This window comes from Capricornis sumatraensis, chromosome 14 (assembly GCF_032405125.1).
Source record: "Capricornis sumatraensis isolate serow.1 chromosome 14, serow.2, whole genome shotgun sequence".
NCBI classification, from domain to species: Eukaryota; Metazoa; Chordata; class Mammalia; order Artiodactyla; family Bovidae; genus Capricornis; species Capricornis sumatraensis.
Genome location: NC_091082.1, coordinates 70,841,058 through 70,866,829, shown reverse-complemented (window position 1 = coordinate 70,866,829; position 25,772 = coordinate 70,841,058). Strand labels below are relative to the sequence as shown.

Below are 25,772 nucleotides of genomic sequence, written 5' to 3'. Positions count from 1 at the left end.
GAACTGTGGTGTTGGAGAAGACTCTTGAGAGTCCCTTGGACTGCAAGGAGATCCAACCAGTCCATTCTGAAGGAGCTCAACCCTGGGATTTCTATGGAAGGAATGATGCTAAAGGTGAAACTCCAGTATCTTGGCCACTTCATGTGAACAGGTGACTCATTGGAAAAGACTCTGATGCTGGGAGCAGTTGGGGGCAGGAGGAAAAGGGGACGACAGAGGATGAGATGGCTGGATGGCATCACCGACTCGATGGAGGTGAATCTGAGTGAACTCTGGGAGATGGTGATGGACAGGGAGGCCTGGCGTGCTGCGATTCATAGGGTCGCAAAGAGTCGGACACGACTGAGCGACTGAACGGAACACTATAAAATAGATGTGCTTCCCTGGTGGCTCAGACAGTAAAAGATCTGCCAGCAATGTGGGAGACCCGGTTTGATCCCTGGGTTAGGAAGATCCCCTAGGAACGCATGGCAGTCCACTGGAGTATTCTTGCCTAGAGAATTCCATGGACAGAGGAGCCAGGTGGGCTACAGTCCCGGGGTCACAAAGCATTGGACACAACTTAGTGTAAGACTTTTGCTCTTTCAAATGGTAAGGTTGGATGGAGATAGTTGGAGCAGGAACCTTCATCCATGGTAGTGAAGTAGCTTGCCACCTCTGTTACTGACCATGGAGTCTGAGATCTATGTCCCCACAGGCACTCTGGGAGGTACTGCCGGGGAGCAGTGTGTGGGTGGGGTACCCTTTTGCTAGCACTGAAAGCCACTGATAAAATAAGGTGTTAATGAGGGCCAAGTTAATAAGATGGCCACAGCCCAGTAAACACCCTCTGTGAAGTATTACAGCTGGTCCTTCTGGGCTTTGTTCTCCCTTTGTGAGTCTCGTCTGCTAGAGAATGGGGCTGTGTGTCACAGTGAAGCTTACCTCCACTCCAAGGAGGGTACTTGTACACAGGTTTTGGAGAAATTATTACGTCCTTGAACTTCTTTCCCATGTACTGGAAGTAAGACTGGATTGCCTTCCAGGCACAAAACCTGTAAGAAAAATGGCTTCAGGTCACAGAGAGAAAACCACCCACTGAAGGGGCTAGACCACTGAGCACAAAGGAAGTGGGTGGGGACCAGTCCTCACAGAGAGGGGGTGGTGTCCTATAGAGAGGAGGAGAGCCCTGGGCCTCAGAGTGCTGCCTGTCAGAGGCCCTCTGAGGCCGCCTCTTTGTCCAGGCCCAGCTCCAGTGAATGCCTGGCCTGGGTGGGATGTTAGGACTTCCTTCTGGAATCACCAGTGAATGGAGTCTGTAAAGAATATGCAGCGCTGAGGCCTTGGTGGGGCTAACTGCTGGGATGCTGACTTCAGCCTTCGACTGGGGCGGTGGGTGGGGGGTGAAATCACTATCTATGACCCTACCTGGAACAGTCAGAGTGACTGGCCTCCTCCAGGGGCCTGATTCTTAGTTTCCAACCTGTCCCTTAACTGGGGGCTGTGATGCCCTCAGCTCATTCCCCAGAGCCCTTTCCCTGGAGTAGACCCTGGTTCCTCATGCAGACTCACTGCAACCTGGGAACTCTCACTCCCTAGAAATCCGGGAACACTCCCCACCCCTTCCTCCATGGCCTCTAGCCCTTTGCTCTCCATCAGCCTGCCCTTGGATGGCGACCTCTTGGAGGTCAGTCTTGGTGTCTTGACCTCCACCCTTCCTCCTCCTCCCTGAAGGGTACTCTATTCATTCACAGTTGGTTTTTCCCATTCCACTTAGTGAACTGGGTGTCCCTTTCATCATGAACCACCCACTATGCCACAAATGCATTCTTTATGGTGCTTAAGAGACCAAGAGACCTGGCTTCTAGTCCTGGTTTTACTACTTACCAAGTGATCCTGGGCGAGTCCCTTAATCACTCTGAACCTCCGTTTCCTCATCTATAAAATAGTGACAGTAAGACTTTGCCCCACCCACCTCACAGTGTTGATGAGAGGCTGTCGGGGTAATGTGCACGAACACAGTTTGCACAACATGAAACTCTTTGTAAGTGCACAGGAAAGGAAGTAAAGAACCAGCTCCATGAGGATTAGGGATTCAAAGCCTGCCTGAAGCACCTCTATACTTCCTTAATAGGTCTGAGCTGAGCACTGACTCCAACCAGGAACAGCACGTATTTCTCAGGGGCTTCTAAATGTCTGGAAAGTTTTAGGATGAGTTTCCACTGAGTCCTGGTTTGGAGAACTAGAATCAAGTTTAAATTTAAGTGCTAGATAAAAATTGGTGCTCAAAAGACTAACCTGGGAGCTTCCTTCTTGGTCTAATGGTTAAGACTCTGTGCTTTCACTGCAAGGGGTACAGGTTCTATCCCTGGTTGGGGAACTAAGATTCTGCATGTCATGTGGTGGGGACATACACAAAATAATAATGAAAAATGAAAAATAAAAGGCTAAACTGATTATCTTGATCTTAGATTTTTGTATTTTTTAAATTCTACATTAAATAATTTATTACCTTGGTGATTTTAAAGTAAAGGCTGATGATGGGTAAACAACCTGTGGTTTAGTCACTTGCCCGGAGCCAGCGTGAGGAACTCCGCCCATGGCAAAGGTCATGAGGAAGGAGGCTCAGCATACGCAAAGGTGGGATGGAGCCTCAGGAGACCCCCTGTTACCGAGCATTTACCCCCAAAACCAGAGTCTGCCTGCTTTACTGTGTTATGCTTTCCACCTACTCTTATGACATTAACAGGGGGCTGTCCCCCCACCACCTTTTTCTGGAAAAAGTTAATTTAGAGCTTTTAGATAATAAATCTTCTGGGCGTGGTCCCAAAAACTCCTCTGATGGCTCTCTAGCCTGCCTGACAGGATTATCCAGCCACATGTGATTGTTTACTGCCTCCCAACCCGCGCTTGAGGCCAGGGCTGGCACAGGGAGGAGCAACCTGAGGAGCTGTGGCTATGCAGGCACAGGAGGGCCTAGAGGAGCTATCCCATGTTGAAGGTCAGGAACGATGGCGGTAAGGAGATACCCCTCATCCAAGGTAAGGAGCAGCGGCTGTGCTTTGCTGGAGCAGCTGTGAAGAGATACCACACGCCCAGGGTAAGAGAAACCCAAGTAAGATGGTAGGTGTTGCAAGAGGGCATCAGAGGGCAGACACACTGAAACCATACTCACAGAAAAGTAGCGAATCTAATCACGCTAGGACCACAGCCTTGTCTAACTCAATGAAACTAACCCATGCCTGCAGGGCAACCCAAGACAGGCAGGTCATGGTGGAGAGATCTGACAGAATGTGGTCCACTGGAGAAGGGAATGGCAAGCCACTTCAGTATTCTTGCCTTGAGAACACCATGAACAGTATGAAAAGGCAAAATGATAGGATACTGAAAGAGGAACTCCCCAGGTCAGTAGGTGCCCAATATGCTACTGGAGATCAGTAGAGAAATAACTCCAAAAAGAATGAAGCGATGGAGCCAAAGCAAAACCAATACCCAGCTGTGGATGTGACTGGTGATAGAAGCAAGATCCAATGCTGTAAAGAGCAATATTGCATAGGAACCTGGAATGTCAGGTCCATGAATCAAGGCAAATTGGAGGTGGTCAAACAGGAGATGGCAAGAGTGAACGTCAACATTCTAGGAATCAGCTAACTAAAATGGACGGAATGGGTGAATTTGACTCAGATAACCATTACATCTACTACTGTGGGCAGGAATCCCTCAGAAGAAATGGAGTAGCCATCATGGTCAATAAAAGAGTCTGAAATGCAGTACTTGGATGAAATCTCAAAAATGACAGAATGCTCTCTGTTCATCTCCAAGGCAAACCATTCAATATCACAGTAATCCAAGTCTGTGCCCCAACCAGTAACGCTGAAGAAGCTGAAGTTGAACAGTTCTATGAAGACCTACAAGACCTTTTAGAACTAACACCCAAAAAAGATGTCCTTCTCATTCTAGGGGACTGGAATGCAAAAGTAGGAAGTCAAGAAACACCTGGAGTAACAGGCAGATTTGGCCTTGCAATATGGAATGAAGCAGGGCAAAGACTAATAGAATTTTGCCAAGAAAATGCACTGGTCATAGCAAACACCCTCTTCCAACAACACAAGAGAAGACTCTACACATGGACATCACCAGATGGTCAACACCGAAATCAGATTGATTATATTCTTTGCAGCCAAAGATGGAGAAGCTCTATACAGTCAACAAAAACAAGACCAGGAGCTGACTGTGGCTCAGATTATGAACTCCTTATTACCAAATTCAGACTTAAATTGAAGAAAGTAGGGAAAACCACTAGACCATTCAGGAATGACCTAAATCAAATCCCTTATGATTTATACAGTAGAAGTGAGAAATAGATTTAAGGGCCTAGATCTGATAGATAGAGTGCCTGATGAACTATGGACGGAGGTTTGTGACATTGTACAGGAGACAGGGATCAAGACCATCCCCGTGGAAAAGAAATGCAGAAAAGCAAAATGGCTGTCTGGGGAGGACTTACAAATAGCTGTGAAAAGAAGAGAGGCAAAAAGCAAAGGAGAAAAGGAAAGATATAAGCATCTGAATGCAGAGTTCCAAAGAATAGCAAGAAGAGATAAGAAAGCCTTTCTCAGCGATCAATGCAAAGAAATAGAGGAAAACAACAGAATAGGAAAGACTAGAGATCTCTTCAAGAAAATTAGAGATACTAAGGGAACATTTCATGCAAAGATGGGCTCAATAAAGGACAGAAATGGTCTGGACCTAATAGAAGCAGAAGATATTAAGAAGAGGTGGCAAGAATACACAGAAGAACTGTAGAAAAAAGATCTTCATGACCCAGATAATCACCATGATGTGATCACTAATCTAGAGTCAGACATCCTGGAATGTGAAGTCAAGTGGGCCTTAGAAAGCATCACTACAAACAAAGCTAGTGGAGGTGATGGAATTCCAGTTGAGCTCTTTCAAATCCTGAAAGATAATGCTGTCAAAGTGCTGCACTCAATATGCCAGCAAATTTGGAAGACTCAGCAGTTGCCACAGGACTGGAAAAGGTCAGTTTTCATTCCAATCTCAAAGAAAGACAATGCAAAAGAATGCTCAAACTACCGCACAATTGCACTCATCTCACATGCTAGTAAAGTAATGCTCAAAATTCTCCAAGCCAGGCTTCAGCAATACGTGAACCATGAACTTCCTGATGTTCAAGCTGGTTTTAGAAACGGTAAAGGAACCAGAGATCAAATTGCCAACATCCGCTGGATCATGGAAAAAGCAAGAGAGTTCCAGAAAACATCCATTTCTGCTTTATTGACTATGCCAAAGCCTTTGACTGTGTGGATCACAATAAACTGTGGAAAATTCTGAAAGAGATGGGAATACTAGACCACCTAACCTGCCTTTTGAGAAATCTGTATGCAGGTCAGGAAGCAACAGTTAGAACTGGACATGGAACAATAGACTGGTTCCAAATAGGAAAAGGAGTACGTCAAGGCTGTATATTGTCACCCTGCTTATTTAACTTATATGCAGAGTACATCATGAGAAACGCTGGACTGGAAGAAACACAAGCTGGAATCAAGATTGCTGGGAGAAATATCAATAACCTCAGATATACAGATGACACCACCCTTATGGCAGAAAGTGAAGAGGAGCTAAAAAGCCTCCTGATGAAAGTGAAAGAGAGTGAAAAAGTTGGCTTAAAGCTCAACATTCAGAAAATGAAGATCATGGCATCTCGTCCCATCACATCATGGGAAATAGATGTGGAAACAGTGTCAGACTTTATTTTGGGGGGCTCCAAAATCACTGCAGATGGTGACTGCAGCCATGAAATTAAAAGACGCTTACTCCTTGGAAGAAAAGTAATGACCAACCTAGATAGTATATTTGAAACCAGAAAAATTACTTTGCCAACTAAGGTCCATCTAGTCAAAGCTATGGTTTTTCCATTGGTCATGTATGGATGTGAGAGTTGGACTGTGAAGAAAGCTGAGCCCCGAAGAATTGATGCTTTTGAACTGTGGTGTTGGAGAAGACTCTTGAGAGTCCCTTGGACTGCAAGGAGATCCAACCAGTCCATTCTGAAGGAGCTCAACCCTGGGATTTCTTTGGAAGGAATGATGCTAACACTGAAGCTCCAGTACTTTGGCCACCTCATGCGAAGAGTTGACTCATTGGAAAAGACCCTGATGCTGGGAGGGATTGGGGGCAGGAGGAGAAGGGGATGACCGAGGATGTGATGGCTGGATGGTATCACGGACTCGATGGACATGAGTGAACTCCATCTGAGTGGACGCCGGGAGATGGTGATGGACAGGGAGGCCTGGCGTGCTGCGATTCATGGGGTTGCAAAGAGTCGGACACGACTGAGCGACTGAACTGAACTGAACCGTGAGAGGCCCAAGATGCTTTAAAGTTTCTAAAAACGGATTCTTTTGAGAAGTTAGCAACTTAATAGAAGAGTACTAGTGAGTTAGTTAGAAATCATGTTGGTGCAGGGTTTCATTGCTGAGTTGATTGCTGCCAGGCCTCCATTTCCTTAGGCACCTGGGAGTATGTTAATCAATGTAATTGAAATGTAGAAAAGGAAATATAGTGGTTTTGATGTTAGCAATACTAGACTTTTTGAGTTAATGTATTTTCTCTTTATAGATCATTGTACTCCTCTTTCTTTGTTATAAATCTCTGTGTCCTTGCTATGTAAAAATGTAACTTTATCACTATCTTAAGACTAAATAGATCTTAAGGGGAACAACTTTTCTGATCGATTAACCTTTATCAATAGAAAGTAAGGTGGGGCCATAAAAATGTTAATCGGTCTCCAGACCAGAAGATATTGTAAAACAAATGTAAGACCCTTGTAAGAACAAAGATATTCTGAGAACACATTTATCTCTATGTATAACTAAAAGTATAAAAGTGGATTTGGAAAATAAAGAAATGGATCAGTTCCCGGAAAGACTGGTCTCCTCATGTCATTTTTTCTCTCACCTTCTGGCTGAATTCCCATCTGGAGCATGGAGGCTTGCCAAGCCTGCTAATTTTGCCCTGGTTTCTAAGACCCACGCGAGAGGTAGCCCAAGGTGGGGCACCCTCTGCTATTCAAGTGGGTGCCGGTGGCCTATGTAGGTGGTGCAAACTCCTTGTCTCGTTATTTTATTGGTTCTCCGCGTAAACCAGGTTATTCAGCCTCTTTTTTCTACTTATTTTCCTACTACACTATTTCTTTCTAATCTCCCCCCATATTTTTAATTAAGCAATTAATTCCTAGAATGCCGACTCCATCCCCGCTTCAAATTACCCTGGATCTGCCAGGGTCCAGCCGACTATTATGACCCCATGGACTATAGGCTGCCAGGCTCCTCTGTCCATGGGATTCTCCAGGCAAGAATATTGAAGTGGTGCCATTCCCTTCTCCAGGGGAATCTTCCTGACCCAGGGACTGAACTCAGGTCTCCTGCATTGCAGGCAGATTCTTTACTGACTGAGCTACAAGGGAAGTGTAAACAACCTTTACACTTCTATTTTAATGAACAACATTTTTTTTTTTTTTGTAGGAGAGGGGAACCCTTAAGAGTCAGAATCACATAATGGTCTAAATGTCCAAATCAACCTGGTCTGGGAACATTTCAGCCAGCTGTCCTCTGGTCACTATCCCTTAGGGTACTGCCTGTCACTATGTCGATGGCAGGAGCTGGAGCTGGAGTAGACCACAGGAGTTAATAACCGGCTGGGAAGACTGTGAGGACCTGGGCTAGTCTCTCAGCCCAAACCATGACAAGTAGGTTCTGAAACCATTTGGCTTCATGTTGTATCTGTCATGTGGCCATTTGGTTAGTTTAATGTTTGTATTTTGACCTTCACAGATTCCTCACCATGTTTTCACTTTGAGTTAATGGCCACATTTGCTACTTTAATCTTGAGAGATACGGCATGCAAATCTGATTGTCCATCTCCTTTGAAAATGGAAATATCTAATAGTCATGCCCCTAGTGATAATTATGGGATTTCAGCCTAACAGAGCAAAGGTTTTCTGGTTACTGCCTCCATGAGACTCCTTAAGCACAAATACAATTGTGTTGGTCTTGACAGAATTTCCCTCCAAGTAGTTGCAGTCCATTCTCATCCTTGGGGCTTTCCCAGGTGGGGATAATGGTAAAGAACCTACTTGCCAATGTAGAAGATGTGAGAGACACAGGTTCAATCCCTGGGTTGGGAAGATCCCCTGGAGGAGGAAATGGCAATCCACTCTGGTATTCTTGCCTGGAGAATCCCATGCACAGAAGAGCCTGGTGGGCTGCAGTCCATGGGGTGGCAAAGAGTCAGACACGACTGAAGCAACTGAACACACACATACCCTCACCTTTAGGTGAGGAACCTAAACCTAAGAAAACCTAACACCTCTTCCAAGCAAGCCCAAAAGAGAGGGGGATCCAGTTACCCACCGCTTGCATGGGCTTCCACCCTCTGATTCAGTGTTCAGTGTGAGGGATAGAGTGGGTGAGCAGGATAAGGATATATCACTGTAGTTCCCACGAAAGTAGAAACTGAAGCAGAGGGCTAGAGGAAGACAGAAAGGTCTCTCAAAAGTCAAATGTGTTTTTCTGACCTCATGGTCCTCAGATGAAGGGAGACAGTTACCTTTTCCAGAAGTACATAATGATGGGGAAGACAGACATGATAGCCCCATGGAAGATGCTCCGATCCAGGTGGCCGTCTGAAATGGCAGTAAGGATCGCGTCCTTCTGGGCATCAGAGATGTTCACCTACCCACAGAGTGGGAGCCTGTCACTGGCAGAGGTTCCATGGAAGGCAGGAAACCTCTTCTGAAAGTTTTGAAACCTCAGGACTTTTAAGACCATTCCCTCCCCAAAGGCAGAAGTTTTTAATGGGACTGCTATGTAAAGGTCATTGGGTTGACCCAGACTTAGGAGGCGCCTTATGAAAACTTTCAGGATTCTTGTAGGGGCAAATGCTTCTTGGCAAAAGGCCAGAGAGGAGTGGGAGTCCTCCTTACTCTCAGCCTTGGAGGGACATCTGCATGCAGGTACAGCTTTAGGATGATACCAATTTTGGACTTCATTAGGATCACATCATTTTCATTGTATGCCCGGTTGACTTGTAGCACACGAGCTGAACTCACCAAATCATTAAATCTAAAAAGAAGTAGTGAATAGGAAATCAGCAAGGAGAAAATGCAAGATTAAACAGTGTTTCTGGCCCAGATCTGTCCTAAAAACATAAGAGCTAGTCCCGAGCCAGGTCATTCATTCAATCATAATTCATTCATTGGCAAATGCTGAGCACCTACCACATGTCACAGGTTGTGCCCAGTGCTTCTTCAAGTATATTTCTTCCCTGTAAGCTCCCTTATTTATCCCATCCTCCCTTCTTTACCCATCCTGGACCTTTCATCAGTTTTGCCTGCAACTATTTCACGAGCTAAGTGTTATCTTGCTCTTTTTTCCCCTCCTGTGCTGACCCTCTCACAATTACCACCACTCTCTGAAGCAACATATTCCTTTCCTTAAATTTTTTTTTATTATAGTAAAATATGCAGGACATAAGATTTCCAATTTAATCATTTTTAAGTGTAGAGGTCAGTGACATTAAATACATCCATATAAACTGCGACGTCATCACCATCGACTGACTCCAGAACTGTTTTCATCTTCCCAAACTAAAACTCCATACACAATAAACACTAACTCCCATTTCGCCTTTCCTCCAGCCCCTGGCAGCAACTATTTTTTGTCTTCTAGCAGTATATTCTTTTACTAACCCAAATATCTGTCAGTTATACCTTAAGTATGCAGCATAGTTCTCTCAGGCCATTTTAAATCTTAACCGCTTAAAATCTTCCTAAGAGTAGAGTACCATGGGCCTCCCATTATCAGCCTATTCTGCATGTTCATTCATATACTTGATCAGTGGGTAGTTATTAAGATTTTACTCTGCTGGTGCAGTTCCAGGAGCAGTGAACACAGTAAGCAATATCCTGCTTTCCAGGAGCTCATAATCAGTGAGAGGAAGAAGACACAGTTAAGTAAACAGATGGATAATTCAATAGGCAGTAGAATTCTAAGGAGACAACAAAAGGGGATGAGTGATAGGAAAGGGGGTGGGCACTGAGACTTGTACAATGAAAAAGAAAGAGACAGTCATCTGTAGATCCGAGGGCAGGGGCTTCTTCTCACCAAGAGGGCAGGAGTGCAAAGGCTCTGAGGCAGGCACCATCTTGGGAGGGCACTGGTAGGACAGAGCAGAGGCCCTCCTTGCTGGAGTGTGGGGCGAGTGGCGGGTAGCGTGAGGTAAGCTCCCAGATAGAGACAGGCTCTGTTCATCAAGGCTCTTTAGGCAGTGAGAGGATATCTGGACTTCCTCCCAGTGGGAATGGGAAGCTGCTGGCATGCTTTAAACAGGAGAGTGATATAATCGGTCTACATTGAGAAAAGGCTGCTCTGGTTGCTGTGTGGACAAGTTTGTAGACGGCAAGTGAGAAAGCAGAGAGGATGGTAGCAGGACTTGGAGCACCAGGGAGGGCTGTTCACGCTGGTATTATTTTTCTGCCCCTTACTTGCCTCCCCCTTGAACACTTAAAAAAAAACAAAACCTCACTAACCGCTACTCAACCTTCAAAGTTCAGCTTAGGTAACCTGTCTCCCAAGAAACCACTCCTAAGCACTCAGTTGTCTAAATGTACTTCCTGGGCTTGATGTGACAACTATTATCCTACTTCTTAACTTCTATTTGTGTTTTTTGTCTGCCATCCCATTAGTTGGTGGGGTCTTGGAGAACAGAGAACATGCCTTAGCAGGTTTTTTTATATTTGGAATGCTAAATTCAATGCTTAAGAAATAATAAACAATCAATAAATATATGTGAAACTGAGCCAAACCCTTCCTTGGGGTACCAGTGGGAGATCTCTTAACCAAACACCCCTAACTTGTGTGCTGAGTTACCAGGTAGGTGCCCTGCACGTCTAAAGAACACACTGCCTGATACCGATGGCACACCCACCATACACACTGCTGGGACATTTTCATGAACTCTCTCACTTTTCTGTAACTAACTGAGGCAAATAGTTACAGAGAGCTATTCATATCTCTTCCCAAATATTTTTGCCTGTTGTTACTTTAATTCGTAATTTATGAAAATTGACAAACTATGAACATGAAAAGAAAAGGAATTTGTTGTTTTTGTGAAAACAAATTTGAATGCTTTGGGATGTTCCAATAAAGGCAAGTTTCCATTAAAAAAAATTGCTATTGGGACTTCCCTGAGGCCCAATGGCTGAGACTACCCACTTCCAATGCAGTGGATGAGGGTTCAGTCCCTGGTGGGGGAACTAAGATCCCACATGATAACATAAATTTAAAAAAACTGTATTAAAAAATGGCTAGTGAGATCAGCTAGACTCCAATTTTTAAAAATTAAAAAATTAAAAATTACTACTAATTACTAAAATAGTTGTGGAAGGCAATTTTAAATGTTGAAAAAACAAGTATAAAAATCCGGAAGGATTAAATTTCTTTGCAGTAACTATAGTTTCTCCCTCCACTACAGAAGAGAAAACTTAGAAATAGTAGATCATATTTTGGGTATGGTTTACACAAGAAAAATATGTAGACCTCCAATTAGTGGAATGGTTTTGGCTTTACTTCAAGTTTTACAGGTAAATTTACATGGATATGTTTTAACTTAAAAATTTATCTGCTTAATGTCATACATTCACACACATGCATTTTATTGTTATACTTCCTTGCTTTAACGAAAGAACTATTGGTCCAGTTATGCAACATAAGTGGACATCTATCATATTAACAAATAATAGGAAAAAAGTGATCCACTTTCTGGGTATAAATAAGTACATTTCAACACTGGGGACTGCAGAATATGGAGGAGCTTTTAAGATTGAGAGGAAAGAATGGTGGGCATGGATTCAGGGACCTTTCACAGGGGGATTTTCAGGTGGAGACTGCTGCCTGGCAGAGCTGAAGTCCTTGTGTCACTTCCAGGCCACTGCAGCCTTTGCTGGGAGGAACTAAGTGTGGAAAGCCATGAGGGGAAGGAGAAATAGGAAACTTACTTTTCCATTTCAGAAAAGAAATAGAAATCATTGACGGCGTAGTTGATGATGATAACCCTGTTACCAAAAACCCGGCGCTTCATAAGGACTATGTCTCCATTTTCATGATCTGTGCTCCAGACACTGGGATTTGGCATTGGGCGTCCTGATATGATTGGGGCTGTGGAGAAATCTGAGAGATGGGGAGAGGGAAGGAGGGAGAGAGAAAGAGAGAAAGAAGAGAGAGAGAGAGGAATTAACATTTATCAATGGGATCATTCATCACAATTCTATAAAAAAAGCAAGAATACTGACTAAACCTTTTATGTGTGCATGCTGTGTGTTAGGAGTGGGTTGCCAGGCCCTCCTCCAGGGGATCTTCTCCATCCAAGGATCAAACCCATGTCTCTTACATCTCCTGCATTGGCAGGTGGGTTCTTCACCACTAATGCCACCTGGGAAGCCCCTACCCTTTTACAGCACTTACTATTGCCAAGAATAGTTCTAAGAGGCCTTACATGTATTAACTCATTTAATTCTCACAATAACACAATTATTATTTCCATGCTACAGATGAGGCACAAAGTCACTTACACAGGATCCTCCAGTTAGAAAGTGGCAGATTCAAATCTAGGCAATCTGGCTCCAATATCTGTGACTCTCGTTTTCTGTCTTGCCCTAAAAATGGGATGCCATAAGGGCAGATCTTATGCTGCAAATTCATTACTGTATCTCCAGCACCTGGAAGAGTGCTGGCCACACTGTGGATTCTCAAAAAGTGCACTGAATGAATAAATGAACTAATGAATGAGGTAGTTGAATATATCTATACAAATAACATGAGGAAGTAGTTTTGTAACATGTGAGAATTCAAAGTTCTCGAGACTGATCATTACCCCTGTCTTTTCTGGCTTCTGAAATAGAATGCACTGGGCTCACATCCTCAGTATGTGGAACTAGGCTTGCCTTCATACCCAGGACCTGGAGTTCTTGCTAGACCCCAGGCTAATGCAAGCATTGAAAGCAAACAGGACCCTGCAGGGCCTTCCCAGGGACAGACACCTCCACCCCCCCCCTCCCCCCCAATCCCCCCCCCTCCCCCCCGCCCTCACCACCCCATGTCCCGTGCCTCTTGTTTGTAGAAAAGCTTTAGCCTTCTGGGCCTTCTCTGAGTTCCAAAGGACAAATTGAATCAGAGAAGTGAGAAAATGCAGCAACAACTAAGGAAAAGTGTCAAGCAAGACAATAGTGGTTATCATTAGTTTATCCAACCAAGGACATTTGGTTCCTCTTCAAAGGCTATAGATAATAATCTACGTGAGCCATATCCTTGAGTTGTTTTATGGACACTAAAACCCCAGTCAGGTGAAAGAAGTTAATTGCATGCTGACCACCAGCATGTAGATCCCAGACCAATTTGAACTAGAAGGTCGATGAGGTTGACCCCCAATTATCTCACTACCAACCAATCAGAGGAATGTCAATGAGCTGATCAGGTACCCTGCAACCCTCTCGCTCATCTTGCCTGTAAAAATCCTTCCCTAAAAGGCAACAGGAGTTCGAGTCTTTTGAGCATGAGCTGCCTATGCTCCTTGTTTGGCTCTGTGTTGGATGCCTTGCAAAAAATGCTATACCTTTCTTCACCACAACTCAGTGTTAGAAGACTGGCTGTACTGCAGGTAAGTGAGTGAACCCAGGTGTGGTTCTGCAATAGTATGACGTAAAGCAGTAAGCTCTGTAGCTTCTTACCTGGGTTAACCCTTGTAGCTAAAATATCAACAAGGAAGAGGAATAAATAGGGAAGTGACTTACTTTCCTTGTTGTGTACTTCCAGGTGAAGATAGTCTTCAAGTTCCTGGCGTTTATGGGGATGAGACATAAATCTGCGGTAATTACAAAAGCTCCTAATAAAGCTGATCATCTTCAGCCAACCTCTCTTCTGGGGAAAGAGAAAGGAGAGTCACATACTCATTAGCATATCCTGCTGTTCACTGAGTCTACTATGTGCCAGAAACTTGATATTCATTATATTGAATCCTCACATCTCCTTAAAAAGAGTAAGTTTTAGCTTCAATTTAAAAGTAAGGAAACTCAGGTCAAAGAACTTATATAACCTTCCCCAGAATAAGCCAAAATCACCCAGGCATGGTTGAGGCCACTGACAGTGTTCTTTCTACCATAGTTTTCCTACAGTGAAGATTTGAGATGCCATGAATGGGAGAGGGCATGTGAGAGCTAAAAACAGAGAGACAGAGGACAGAGATAAGCATGACTCACAGGAAGGGGAATAATAGATCAAGCAGATTTTGAAATGTTGAAGAAATAAGGAAATGAGTAAATCATTTCTAAGCATTATAAAAGAAAAATATAACTACACATGCACACACTCATACACTCCTCCCCCCCCCTACCACCAACACACAGGGACACATTAAAAATGCATGTTACATTTCTTCACCTATTTCTTAACAGATTACCAGTGACAATTCTCTAGTTTATTTACCCCTTGATAAGCTGATATTCAGAGCCAGAAAGAATCTTGATTAACTAGTTCAGTTGTCTCATTTCATAGAGAGGAAACTTCAATGTAAGCCTGGCTTTAGAGAGCCAGTGAATGAATGAATTTTAGTCGCTAATTTGTGTCTGACTCTTTTATGACCCCATGGACTGTAGCCTGCCAAGTTCCTCTGTCCATAGGATTTCCCAGGCAAGAATACTGGAGTGGGTTGCCATTTCCTTCTCCAGGGTGCCTTCCTGGAGTTCCCTCCAGGGATCAAACCCGCAGTCTTCTGCAGGCGGAGTCTTTAATGCTGAGCTACCTGGGAAGCCCATAGAGAGTCAGTGGCAAAGCACATAAACTACTGGATTTAGCGTCAGAAGTTTTGAGTCTGGAGCCTATCTTTACCTTAATTGGGTAATTTGGGTCAACTTCCTTAATGTATGTCTCAATGTCTCCATGTGAAAGATAGAAACAATAGCCTTCAGGGTTACGGTGAAGGTTAGTCATAATATATGTATATCACTATGTGCAGTGCTCAGCACAAAGCAGGAACTAAGTACGTGCTGAATCCTTTTTACACCTTCTTAACTAACAGCAACTGAAAGACCTGAATTAAAACTCAGCATCCTGGTGTTGGATGCAGTATTCTTTTCACTCTCCCAAGTGATCATTCATGGTACCCTGACATAGAGTTGAGCTGATCCACATATGGAGGAAATAAAAAGGAGAAAGAAGGGAGCAGCGTGTTATTATACCTGGGGTTCGGCATCAGTGGGCATAGGCATTATTTTTTCACTATTCTAATATAAGTGTTTTTATTTCACCCAGTGGGTATATAATTTGATATAGTTGTGATTATAATACATATATGATTTGGAGTTCTGTTGGGTTAAACATTTCTTTGTCACATCTTTTTTAAAAAAATTGAATGAAAATTTCTTTAAACTGTACTCTACAATTTTCAAAAACTTCACACACATGATTTCATATAGTCCCATAATAACTCTTCTTTCCTGACCCTTGTCTTGTTCCTCCCTACCTCTCTCTCCTCACTGGTAACCATAAATTCTTCCCTATATCTGTGAGTGGCATAGGCATTCTTTCCCGAGATTCTCTGGCATGATCTTTAGTGTCAAATAGAGTTGGGTGCAAATCGTTCTGATGACCAGTTCTACAACACGCTGATCAAGTGATTATTTAAGAGGAGTATGTACTTTTTCCCTCAAACCCTATGAAGAGACTTTCCTGAATCTTATTCCTGTCTCCTCTTTCTTTCCTTCTTCTGTCCTCCCATGGGAGAAAGCATGAGTTTGATAATTGATGAGCTTGGAAGCAGGAAAGGGTAGGCTTTGTTCCTTAGCCTCCAGAGTTCTCTCTGGGAGCTGCTGGTCTGCAGACACCTGTGTTCAGACCGACCTTTTGTCATACAGTAGGGAGCTCACCCAGCTAAGTGGGGGTCTAACTGTTCCTCTTTGTTAGTGACTGGACATGTAAGTAAGTAAGGGTACAGAGAGGATTATTAAACCCACTTGACTTCACAGTCAATCCATGTCCCCCAAATCAGCTTTCAGTAGTTAGAAACAAACAAACAAACTGACATTTTGATCTCCATATGACCAGCCTCTGTGCCTGTCATTCAACTGGTTCTAATCACAAATAGTGAAGACAGGGGTTTCTCGAAATTCCCTCTGTAACAATTGCTCTGAGCCTCAAATTCTTCAGTTGTAAATGGGGATTTGAAAACCTATCCCAAAGAGTAGCTGTTTTGATGAATAAATAAGCTAACAGGGAAACTCTTCTGTGTGGTCGGCAACGCCTAGGCAGTGGTTTCCTGGTCCTCAGGCTTGTCTTTGCTATCTTCCCCACTGACCTGGGATTTGTGCAGGTAAACTGCTGTCTTTGAGGGCTTCTTGGGTGAAGCTATTGGTATTTCAGCTTCCTTCTCTGAGGGATGAGGTGGAAACAGTTCTTGGTAATCTTTAAACCTGCCAGCAGGAGACCAGGAATATTAAAGAATGCAAAAACATGGTAGATAAAAGATAACAGTCCAAGCAAACCTCTCTCAGCTTTTGGAGGAAAGGGGAGTTTGGTGAATGGTGAGATATTAAAAAACACTCCTCTAACCATTCCAATCCTTTGCTCACGTCAGTCTGTTCTTCCTGACCAATACTGTAGTGTTCCTTGCTCAGGGAGGTGAACAGAAATGTGTGTGTGTGTGTGTGTGTGTGCAGGTAGGCAGGTAAGAGGGTTCAGGGCAAGTTCAGCTTTTGTTTTGTAGGGACGCTCTGGCAGTGAACCATGAGAGTAGACTCTGAGACTAATGTGACTTTCAGAAGTCAACAAGCAGCTTCAGAGAATCACTGCCTTCACCCAGCAACACTCACCACTTTTCTTCCAGAGATCTCATGACATAGCCCTGGAGCATTAACAATGTTGTTGTGCTGACATGATGCATGAGAGAGACTTCCTTGATAATAGGGGCATTACACTGCAGCATTTGTTCTAAAAAATGCAAGAGAGAAGAAAAGTCATCATCATTTTCTTATGTACCATTTCTGAGGTGGCTAAGATTTTTTTCATCCAAGAGCCTTATGGTTCCTTGTTCTCAATCTGGCCAGATTTAGCTCTCCACAATTTGTTTGAAAATCTCAAAAGTACATTTGGAATGCTATGTGTATGCATATTTGTAGAGCAAATACTTCCTGGTTTAGTCCATTCCAAATTTCAAAGATAAGTGTTTAAGGGGAAAGCAATGTTTAAAGGACTCCATTTCTGCAGCTAGTTTGAAGTTTTCAGTTAAGGAAGAGAATAGAGGAATACAAGATTAAAGTTAAGTGGCTGAGGCAGATGGGAAACCCAAGGTTACCAATAAATATTCTAAGGGCAATATGATTCTCCAGGAGTTCAAAGACTACTGTGTTCATTAAAAAAGATTTAAGAGCTTATTAAGGACAATATCTGCATATTCTTTCTCTTCTAGCTCATTCAAAATGATGCACAAAACTTAATATCCTGAGACTCAACAAATAAATATTACTTACAAGTAAAGACTTGCCCATTTTAGCTTCTCAGATGGTAAAGTGTCTGCTTGCAATGTGGGAGACCTGGGTTCGATCCCTGGGTTGGGAAGATTCCCTGGAGAAGGAAATGGCAACCCACTCCAGTACTCTTGCCTGGAAAATTCCATGGACAGAGGAGCCTGGTAGGCTACAGTCCGTGGGGTTGCAAAGAGTCAGACACGACTGAGCAACTTCACAAGTAAAGATCTGCCCATTTTACTGCTTTTTCTTCTTTCATAATTTATAACCTTATCTTGGTTTAACACAAGCTAAACACACACAAGCCTATCTGTTCATCTGTGTCAAAACAGGCGGCTTCTTCATTGCTTTGCAATAAGATTTGTTTACCTCCAGGATGGGATCATGCTCACCCCTTTTTGTTTTCCTCTAGAATTATGGGTCAGTACTTTAATTGCAGTTTCTGCTTCTGGACAAGATGAATTTACATGGATCAGATTTACCCTCCTGCCTTAGGCAAGAAAATAAGACAAAACTTCTGCAACAAAGATTTTCAGGGAGACAGTTCTCCTTCTCAGCACCTTTCAGTACCCTTTACATCCCACAGATGGTGGACACTCTAGCTTTGCATTCTGCTAACACGTGATTTTGGATCTAACTCCAGTCTACTTGATGTGAAGGATCAAATGACTGGAATTTGAATTCAAGTTTCACTAATTGGACAAGTTAGTTAACTTCTCCATGTTTTACTTTCCTCATTAGAAAAATGGAGTTATTTATCCATACCTTCTAAGTTATTTATACCTATCTCTTAAGGATTAAATTAAATCCTACTTTCAGGGTTGAGAGGATATATTTCACATACAAGTATCTTCTTTTACTTGTGGTATTATATTTTAGATTTGTTATTATTATTTTAGTTTTTCTATAGCAATTTTCCTACTTATAAAAAACTAAATACTAACACATGTTAAGAATTTAAATAAAACTCCTGCGTCAAGCACATTCTGATTTTAACCCACAATCCATTCTGTCTTATCAATATTATACTTCAGAATGGTTACATATAAAAGAACAACAATGCGTGTAGTTTTTTGGGGCCTATGTGTCTTTCTTTCAGTTTTATCTTTAAGAAAAAGAATTATAGATTTGATTTATTTTTTCTTCTTTGAAACACTGCATGTTATCACTTATATGTGGAATCTAAAAAATAAAAGAAAAATGAATATAACAGAACATAAACAGACTCACAGATATAGAGAATAAGCTAGTGGTTATCAGTGGGAAGAGGGGAGGGAGGTGGCACAACATAGGAGGAGGGGATGAAGAGATATGCACTATGTATGAGATAAATGAGATATAAGGATATGTTGTTGGATAAAGAAATGGCAACCCACTCTAGTAATCTTGCCTGGAAAAATTGCATGGACAGAGAAGCCTGGTGGGCTAGTGTTCACGGGAACATGACTTTGTGACTTCACCACCACCACTAAGGATGTATTATATAGCACAGGGACTATAGTCTTTGTATAATATATAACTTTATATAATATAACATATAACTTTATATAATATATGTTATTTATATATAAATATATAACTTTATATAATAATATTATTATATAATATAGTAATTTATGATAACTTCAAGTGGATTATACTCTATAAAAATACTGAATCACTATGCCCTATATCTAAGACAAATCTAATGGAAATTAACTATACTTCAGCTTTTAAAAGTGGATTTGTTATTCTCTGCTTTCACCGTCTTCAGCTTTGTCTCAATACTGCCCCCTGTGGCCGCTGCTCTGTTCTGCTTTCTCAGGGAGAGAGCAGTCTCTTCCCCAAACCTAAGATTCTCAAGGGTAAAGGAAACAAATTCAGGAGAGGAGAATGCATACCAGGAGAGTGTTTGCCGTGGAAGAAAGTCTTGATTACGTTTTCAAAGAGAGACCTATAAATCTTTTCATTTGTCTCAACGCTGATCTTCTGTATGGCTACCAGGAACTGCAGTGGGGTTTCAGCCCTCCGTTCTCTGAGGAACTCCCTGAAGAACTCCAAGTGCTGCGTGTTTAGGAGGACTTCTGTCAAGTTTCTGGAAAACAAGAAAGCATCATTGGCGAAGAGAAAGAGACGGTGACCCTGGATTCTGCTCCAATTAGGAAATGGGGAAGGGCCTCTCCCAGACTTCAGGGCTTCGAACTGTGATTGAAGAGCAGAGTGGATAAATTGGTTACTCTTATTTCCTAGAGATTAACTTAATGTAAATATATATTATATAATTATATATCATATATATTATAATTATATAATATATAATATAATAAGTAATGATATAAATTACTTATTTCCTAGAGATTAACCTAATGTACCCATCCTAAGCTTGGTCTAATCATTTGACAACCCCAATGGAAGAAGAGAAGGAATATTTTAAAGGGGGCTTTTTTTTTTTCCCAAGGAAAACTTCTTCCATTAAGGATTCATTGTCAGTCATTTCAGCAAGACAGAGCATGAGTGACCAGCAGTCGTTATAGATCAATATTTCTAAATTCCCACTGCTGATTTCTTCTTTCACTGTTTCTTGTGTACAGGTGTTGCCCTAATGTTTCAACTCAATTCTCTTGACTCTTGCCTTATGATTTTTTCTGCTAGGTAATCTCTACATCCTCTGTGGTTTCAGTTTTCATTGATATGAGGAAGTGATTCACTGTTATGGTGAAGCTATATCTCTAGTTTCTGTGAACTCCACTTCACAATTTCAGCTGCCCATTGAACCTTATCTTTATGTCATTTGTCATTGGTAGAACCTCTCCATACAAATTCACAAGTTGTCCAACTTGTTCTCCTATTAAATACTTGTCTTGTTAAGAATGATGTTAGCTATAGGTTTTTTTCTTTTTATTTATTTAATTGAAGGATGCTTGCTTTACAATGTTGGTTTGATTTCTCTCATTCATCAACATGAATTAGCCATGAATTAGGCTCCTCTGTGTATGGGATTCTCCCAGCAAGAACACTGGAGTAGTTGCCATTTCTTTCTCCAGGGGATCTTACGAAGTCAGGGATCAACCCCTTGGTTTCCTGCAACTCGTGCCTTGGCAGACAGATTCTTTTACCAGTGAGCCATGTGGGAAGCCCATGAATTAGCCACAGGTGTACATATGATCTTTCCCTCTTGAACCTCCCTCACATTTCCCACCCTTTCCCACCCCTTCAGGTTGTTACAGAGCCCCAGTTTGAGTTCCCTGAGTCAAACAGCAAATTTCCCTTGGCTATCTATTTAATATATGGTAATGTATATGCTTTCCTGCTACTCTCTCCATTCATCTCACCCTCTCATAAATGTACTTTTACAGGATGAGATGATTCCCTTCTAAGTTTATTGAGAATTTTTATTATAAATGGATGCTAGATTTTATAAAATGCTTTTAATGCATCAATCAAGATACTTGTGTGAAGTTTTTTCCCTTATTTTATTAACATGATGCATCATATTAATTTATTTTCAGATGCATTATTTACATTCCTGGCATAAATCTCACTTGGTTATGGTATATAATCCTTTTTAAATGTGGTTGAATTTGGTTTGCTAATATTTTATTGAGGATTTTCATACCTAGGTTTGAGAGCGTTATTGGTCTGTAGTTTTCTTATGATAATTTTGTTTGGCTTTGGGATCAGGATAATACTTGCTGGCCCCATAAACATATTAGAGGCCTTTTTCCTCTATTTCCTCAAAGAGTTTATAGACTATTGATAGCATTTATTCTTTAAATATTTCATTGCTTTCTCCAGTGAAGCCATCTGTCTAGACTTTTATCTGTGAGATTTTAAATTATTAATCCAATTTCTTCTCTTGATATAGAGATTTACTCACATTTTCTATTTCTTGAGTCAGTTTCAGAAATTTGGGTATTTCTAGAAATTTCTCTATTTCCTCTAATTGTCATTGTCATACTCCTTGCATTTTCTTACAAACAAGTTAGTTTCTTTAGGGTCAGTGGTTCTCTCTTCTGGTCCAGGTTTTGGAAATCTGTGTCATCTCACTTTTTCCCTTTTGTCAGTATAGTTAATGGTTTATCAATTTTGTTAATCTTTACAAAAAACTTATTTGTGCTTGGATTGTCTCATTTTTCTTCTCTTCATATTATTGATTTCCACTCGTTTATTATTTACTTCCTTCTACTTCCCCCCAGTTTAGTCTGAATATATCATCCCACCACCTTTAGTCTCCATTTTTTTTTATTGAAGTATGGCTGATTTATAATATTATATTAGTTTCAGATATATAATATTGTATTCACAGACTTGAAAATACTAAATTTTCAAATAGACTTGAAAATCTGTTAAAACATAGAATACACAGGGTGAAGGGACATAAAACATAATAGTAGAAAGCTAGATTGGGGGAATCCCCAGGTAGTCTAGTGGTTAGGATTCCACACTTTCACTGCCAAGGGTGCAGGTTCAATCCCTAGTCAGGGAATTAAGTTCCCACAGCTGCATGGAGTGATCAAAAAAAAAAAAAAAAAGAGAGAGAAAAGGAAAAGAAAAGACTTATTTTATATTCAACTAAACTAGGAGCTACATATTTCTGTAAACATAGTGGAGAGTGGTGAATAGCACAAACTGGAACAGCAAAAGGAATAAATGATTGAATTTCAGGGAACAATTCCAGTTCCTTAAAATAAATAAATGATTGAACTTCAGGGAATAATTTTAGTTCCTTGAAGAGGAGGAAGCTCCATCTAGAGAATTTAGAAGAGACAGAGGACTTATAACCCTCAATGAACATTATCAGTAACTGAAAACATACTTCTGGAAGCTTTCTCTGTACAAAATATTCTACCAGTGACATTGACTAACAGATTTGTATGTGCTAATATATCTCTATCATCTATAAGAGAACTTTTCATACAGCCAGTCATTAATAGATAATACTAAATTAAAAATAAGTGCCTGAATGAATAACGTGCATAAGAAAATTATCATCAAGTTGAGAAGGTGGAAAACATACTTAAAAAATTAAAAAGTAGTAAAAAATGGAACATGGTAAGTTCTTGTATTTTAAAGGTTTATTACTTCAGAGGAGGTGGAAGTCATAGCAGATATACAACTGGAGAACTTTATTTTGTAGAGATGGAACTTATGCTAAGGTGAGTGGAAAGAAAGAGTGGGCATTTCTGAAAGAAAAGATCACAGACTCTTTGTCTAGCATTGGGAACTTATCAGAGGCTGAGACAAGAAGTAAGGAGCTAGTTAGGAGACTACTACAGCTGTATGCAATCCACAAAAACACAAACTGGCAAGGACATCCATACAAAAATGTTTCTTGGAGTACTATTCATAGAAGTGAAAAAGTAAAGATAATATACATGTCCATTAAAAATATATAGTTAAATAAACCATGCAACATCCATAGTATGGAAGAAGGTAAATCTATTTATATTGACATGAAAGGATATCCATGATAGCTTGTTAAGTTTTAAAAGGTTATTGTAAAATATATATTGCATGGTGCAAATTTTAGAAAATAGATAGTGATTTAAAATAACAAAGTATCCCTGTGCATGTACAGAATAATTAAGGAGAGCGTGTGCCTGGACATATTGCTGTGACCAGATCCTATGTCTTACCTGGGTCTTATCGAAGGCTTCCTCACATTAGCCCTTTTAAATACTGACATTCTCCTTTTTGAGGGTAAAATCATCTTTGGTTCTCTGAAAATTTCTACAGTAAAATCTAAAAATAAAATTACAAAAGTATGGAACATCATATTATAAAGAACACTGCAGACAGTAAGAAAGAACAAAGTATGAAGGACATTATCATACATTGAATGTGTGTAGAAAAACCAAAGTCCCCAGTGGCCAGTGGCCTGAGATAGCAGCTATTATGGGGACTTGCTCCCTAAAACTCCCCTTCATGGATCACAGTCTTGTGGCAAAGGGACTTATGTAACCCTATGAAGCTATGAACCATGCTGTGCAGGGCCACTCAAGATGGATGGGTCATAGTGAAGAGTTCTGACAAAACCTGGTCCACTGGAGAAGGAAATGGTAACCCACTCCAGTATTCTTGACTGGACTAACCCATGAACGGTATAAAAAGGCAAAAAGATATGACACCGGAATATGAGCCCCTCAGGTTGGAAGGTGTCCAGTATGCTACTGAAGAAGCGCAGAGGACAATGACTAATAGCTCCAGTAACAGTGAAGCAGCTGGGCCAATGTGGAAACAGTGATCAGTTGTGGACATGTCTTGTGGTAAAAGGCCGATGCTGTAAAGAACAATATTGCACAGGAACTTGGAATGTTAGGTTCATGAATCAAGGTAAATAGGACATGGCCAAGAAGGAGATGGCAAGAGTGAACATTGACATCTTCAGTTCAGTTCAGATCAGTGGCTCAGTTGTGTCCAACTCTTTGTGACCCCATGAATCACAGCATGCCAGGCCTCCCTGTCCATCACCAAATCCCGGAGTTCACTCAAACTCATGTGCATCGAGTTGGTGATGCCATCCAGCCATCTCATCCTCTGTTATCCCCTTCTCCTCCTGCCCCCAATCCCTCCCAGCATCAGGGTCTTTTCCAATGAGTCAACTCTTCACTTGGGGTGGCCAAAGTATTGGAGTTTCAGCTTCAGCATCAGTCCTTCCAATGAACACCCAGGACTGGTCTCCTTTAGGATGGACTGGTTGGATCTCCCTACAGTCCAAGGGACTCTCAAGAGTCTTCTCCAACACCACAGTTCAAAAGCATCAATTCTTTGGTGCTCAGCTTTCTTCACAGTCCAACTCTCACATCCATACATGACCACTGGAAAAACCATAGCCTTGACTAGACGGACCTTTGTTGGCAATAATATCTCTGCTTTTTAATATGCTATCTAGGTAGGTCATAACTTTCCTTCCAAGGAGTAAGTGTCTTTTAATTTCATGGCTGTAATCACCATGTGCAGTGATTTTGGAGCCCCCCAAAATGACGTCTGACACTGTTTCCACTGTTTCTCCATCTAGTTCCCATGAAGTGATGGGAGCAGATGCCATGATCTTTGTTTTCTGAATGTTGAGCTTTAAGCCAACTTTTTCACTCTCCTCTTTCACTTTTAGCAAGAGGTATTTTTAGTTCCTCTTCACTTTCTGCCATAAGGGTGGTGTCATCTGCATATCTGAGGTTATTGATATTTCTCCCAGCAATCTTGACTCCAATTGTGCTTGTTCCAGCCCAGCGTTTCTCATGATGTACTCTGCATAGAAGTTAAAGAAGCAGGGTGACAATATACAGCCTTGATGTACTCTCTTTCCTATCTGGAACCAGTCTGTTAATCCATGTCCAGTTCTAACTGTTGCTTCCTGACCTGCAATTAGGTTTCTTAGGAGGCAGGTCAGGTGGTCTGGTATTCCCATCTCTTTCACAATTTTCCACAGCTTATTGTGATCCACACAGTCAAAGGCTTTGGCATAGTCAATAAACCAGAAATAGATGTTTTTTTGGAACTCTCTCACTTTTTCGATGATCCAGCGGATGTTGGCAATTTGATCTCTGGTTCCTCTGCCTTTTCTAAAACCAGCTTGAACATCTGGAAGTTCACAGTTCACATATTGCTGAAGCCTGGCTTGGAGACTTTTGAGCATTACTTTACTAGCATGTGAGATGAGTGCAATTGTGCAGTAGTTTGAGCATCCTTTGGCATTGCCTTTCTTTGGGATTGGAATGAAAACTGACCTTTTCCAGTCCTGTGGCAACTGCTGAGTTTTCCAAATTTGCTGGCATGTTGAGTGCAGCACTTTCACAGCATCATCTTTCAGGATTTGAAAGAGCTCAACTGGAATTCCATTACCTCCACTAGCTTTGTTCATAGTGATGCTTTCTAAGGCCCACTTGACTTCACATTCCAGGATGTCTGGCTGTAGGTGAGTGATCACACCATCATGATTATCTTGGTAGTGAAGATCTTTTTTGTGCAGTTCTTCTGTGTATTCTTGCCACCTCTTCTTAATATCTTCTGCTTCTGTTAGGTCCAGACCATTTCTGTCCTTTATCGAGCCCATCTTTGCATGAAATGTTCCCTTGGTATCTCTAATTTTCTTGAAGAGATCTCTAGTCTTTCCCATTCTGTTGTTTTCCTCTATTTCTTTGCACTGATCACTGAGGAAGGTCAGGTGGTCTGGTACTCCCAACTCTTTCAGAATTTTCCACAGTTTATTGTGATCCAC

At 41.6% G+C, this 25,772-nt stretch overlaps 1 protein-coding gene across 1 annotated transcript in view; it reads right to left on the bottom strand.

Annotated features, from left to right (window-relative positions):
- The window catches only part of RGSL1 (regulator of G protein signaling like 1), a 65,810-nt gene that overhangs the window by 6,788 nt on the left and 33,250 nt on the right, over positions 1 to 25,772 (bottom strand). The window contains exons 10-18 of the mRNA XM_068986520.1: positions 23,191 to 23,296; positions 19,456 to 19,649; positions 16,922 to 17,039; positions 16,408 to 16,522; positions 13,850 to 13,976; positions 12,059 to 12,230; positions 8,987 to 9,125; positions 8,611 to 8,735; positions 925 to 1,034 (exon numbers count right to left, since the gene is read on the bottom strand). Of these exons, the coding sequence (XP_068842621.1) occupies positions 925 to 1,034; positions 8,611 to 8,735; positions 8,987 to 9,125; positions 12,059 to 12,230; positions 13,850 to 13,976; positions 16,408 to 16,522; positions 16,922 to 17,039; positions 19,456 to 19,649; positions 23,191 to 23,296 (1,206 nt within the window). The remainder of the gene's footprint in view (positions 1 to 924; positions 1,035 to 8,610; positions 8,736 to 8,986; positions 9,126 to 12,058; positions 12,231 to 13,849; positions 13,977 to 16,407; positions 16,523 to 16,921; positions 17,040 to 19,455; positions 19,650 to 23,190; positions 23,297 to 25,772) is intronic.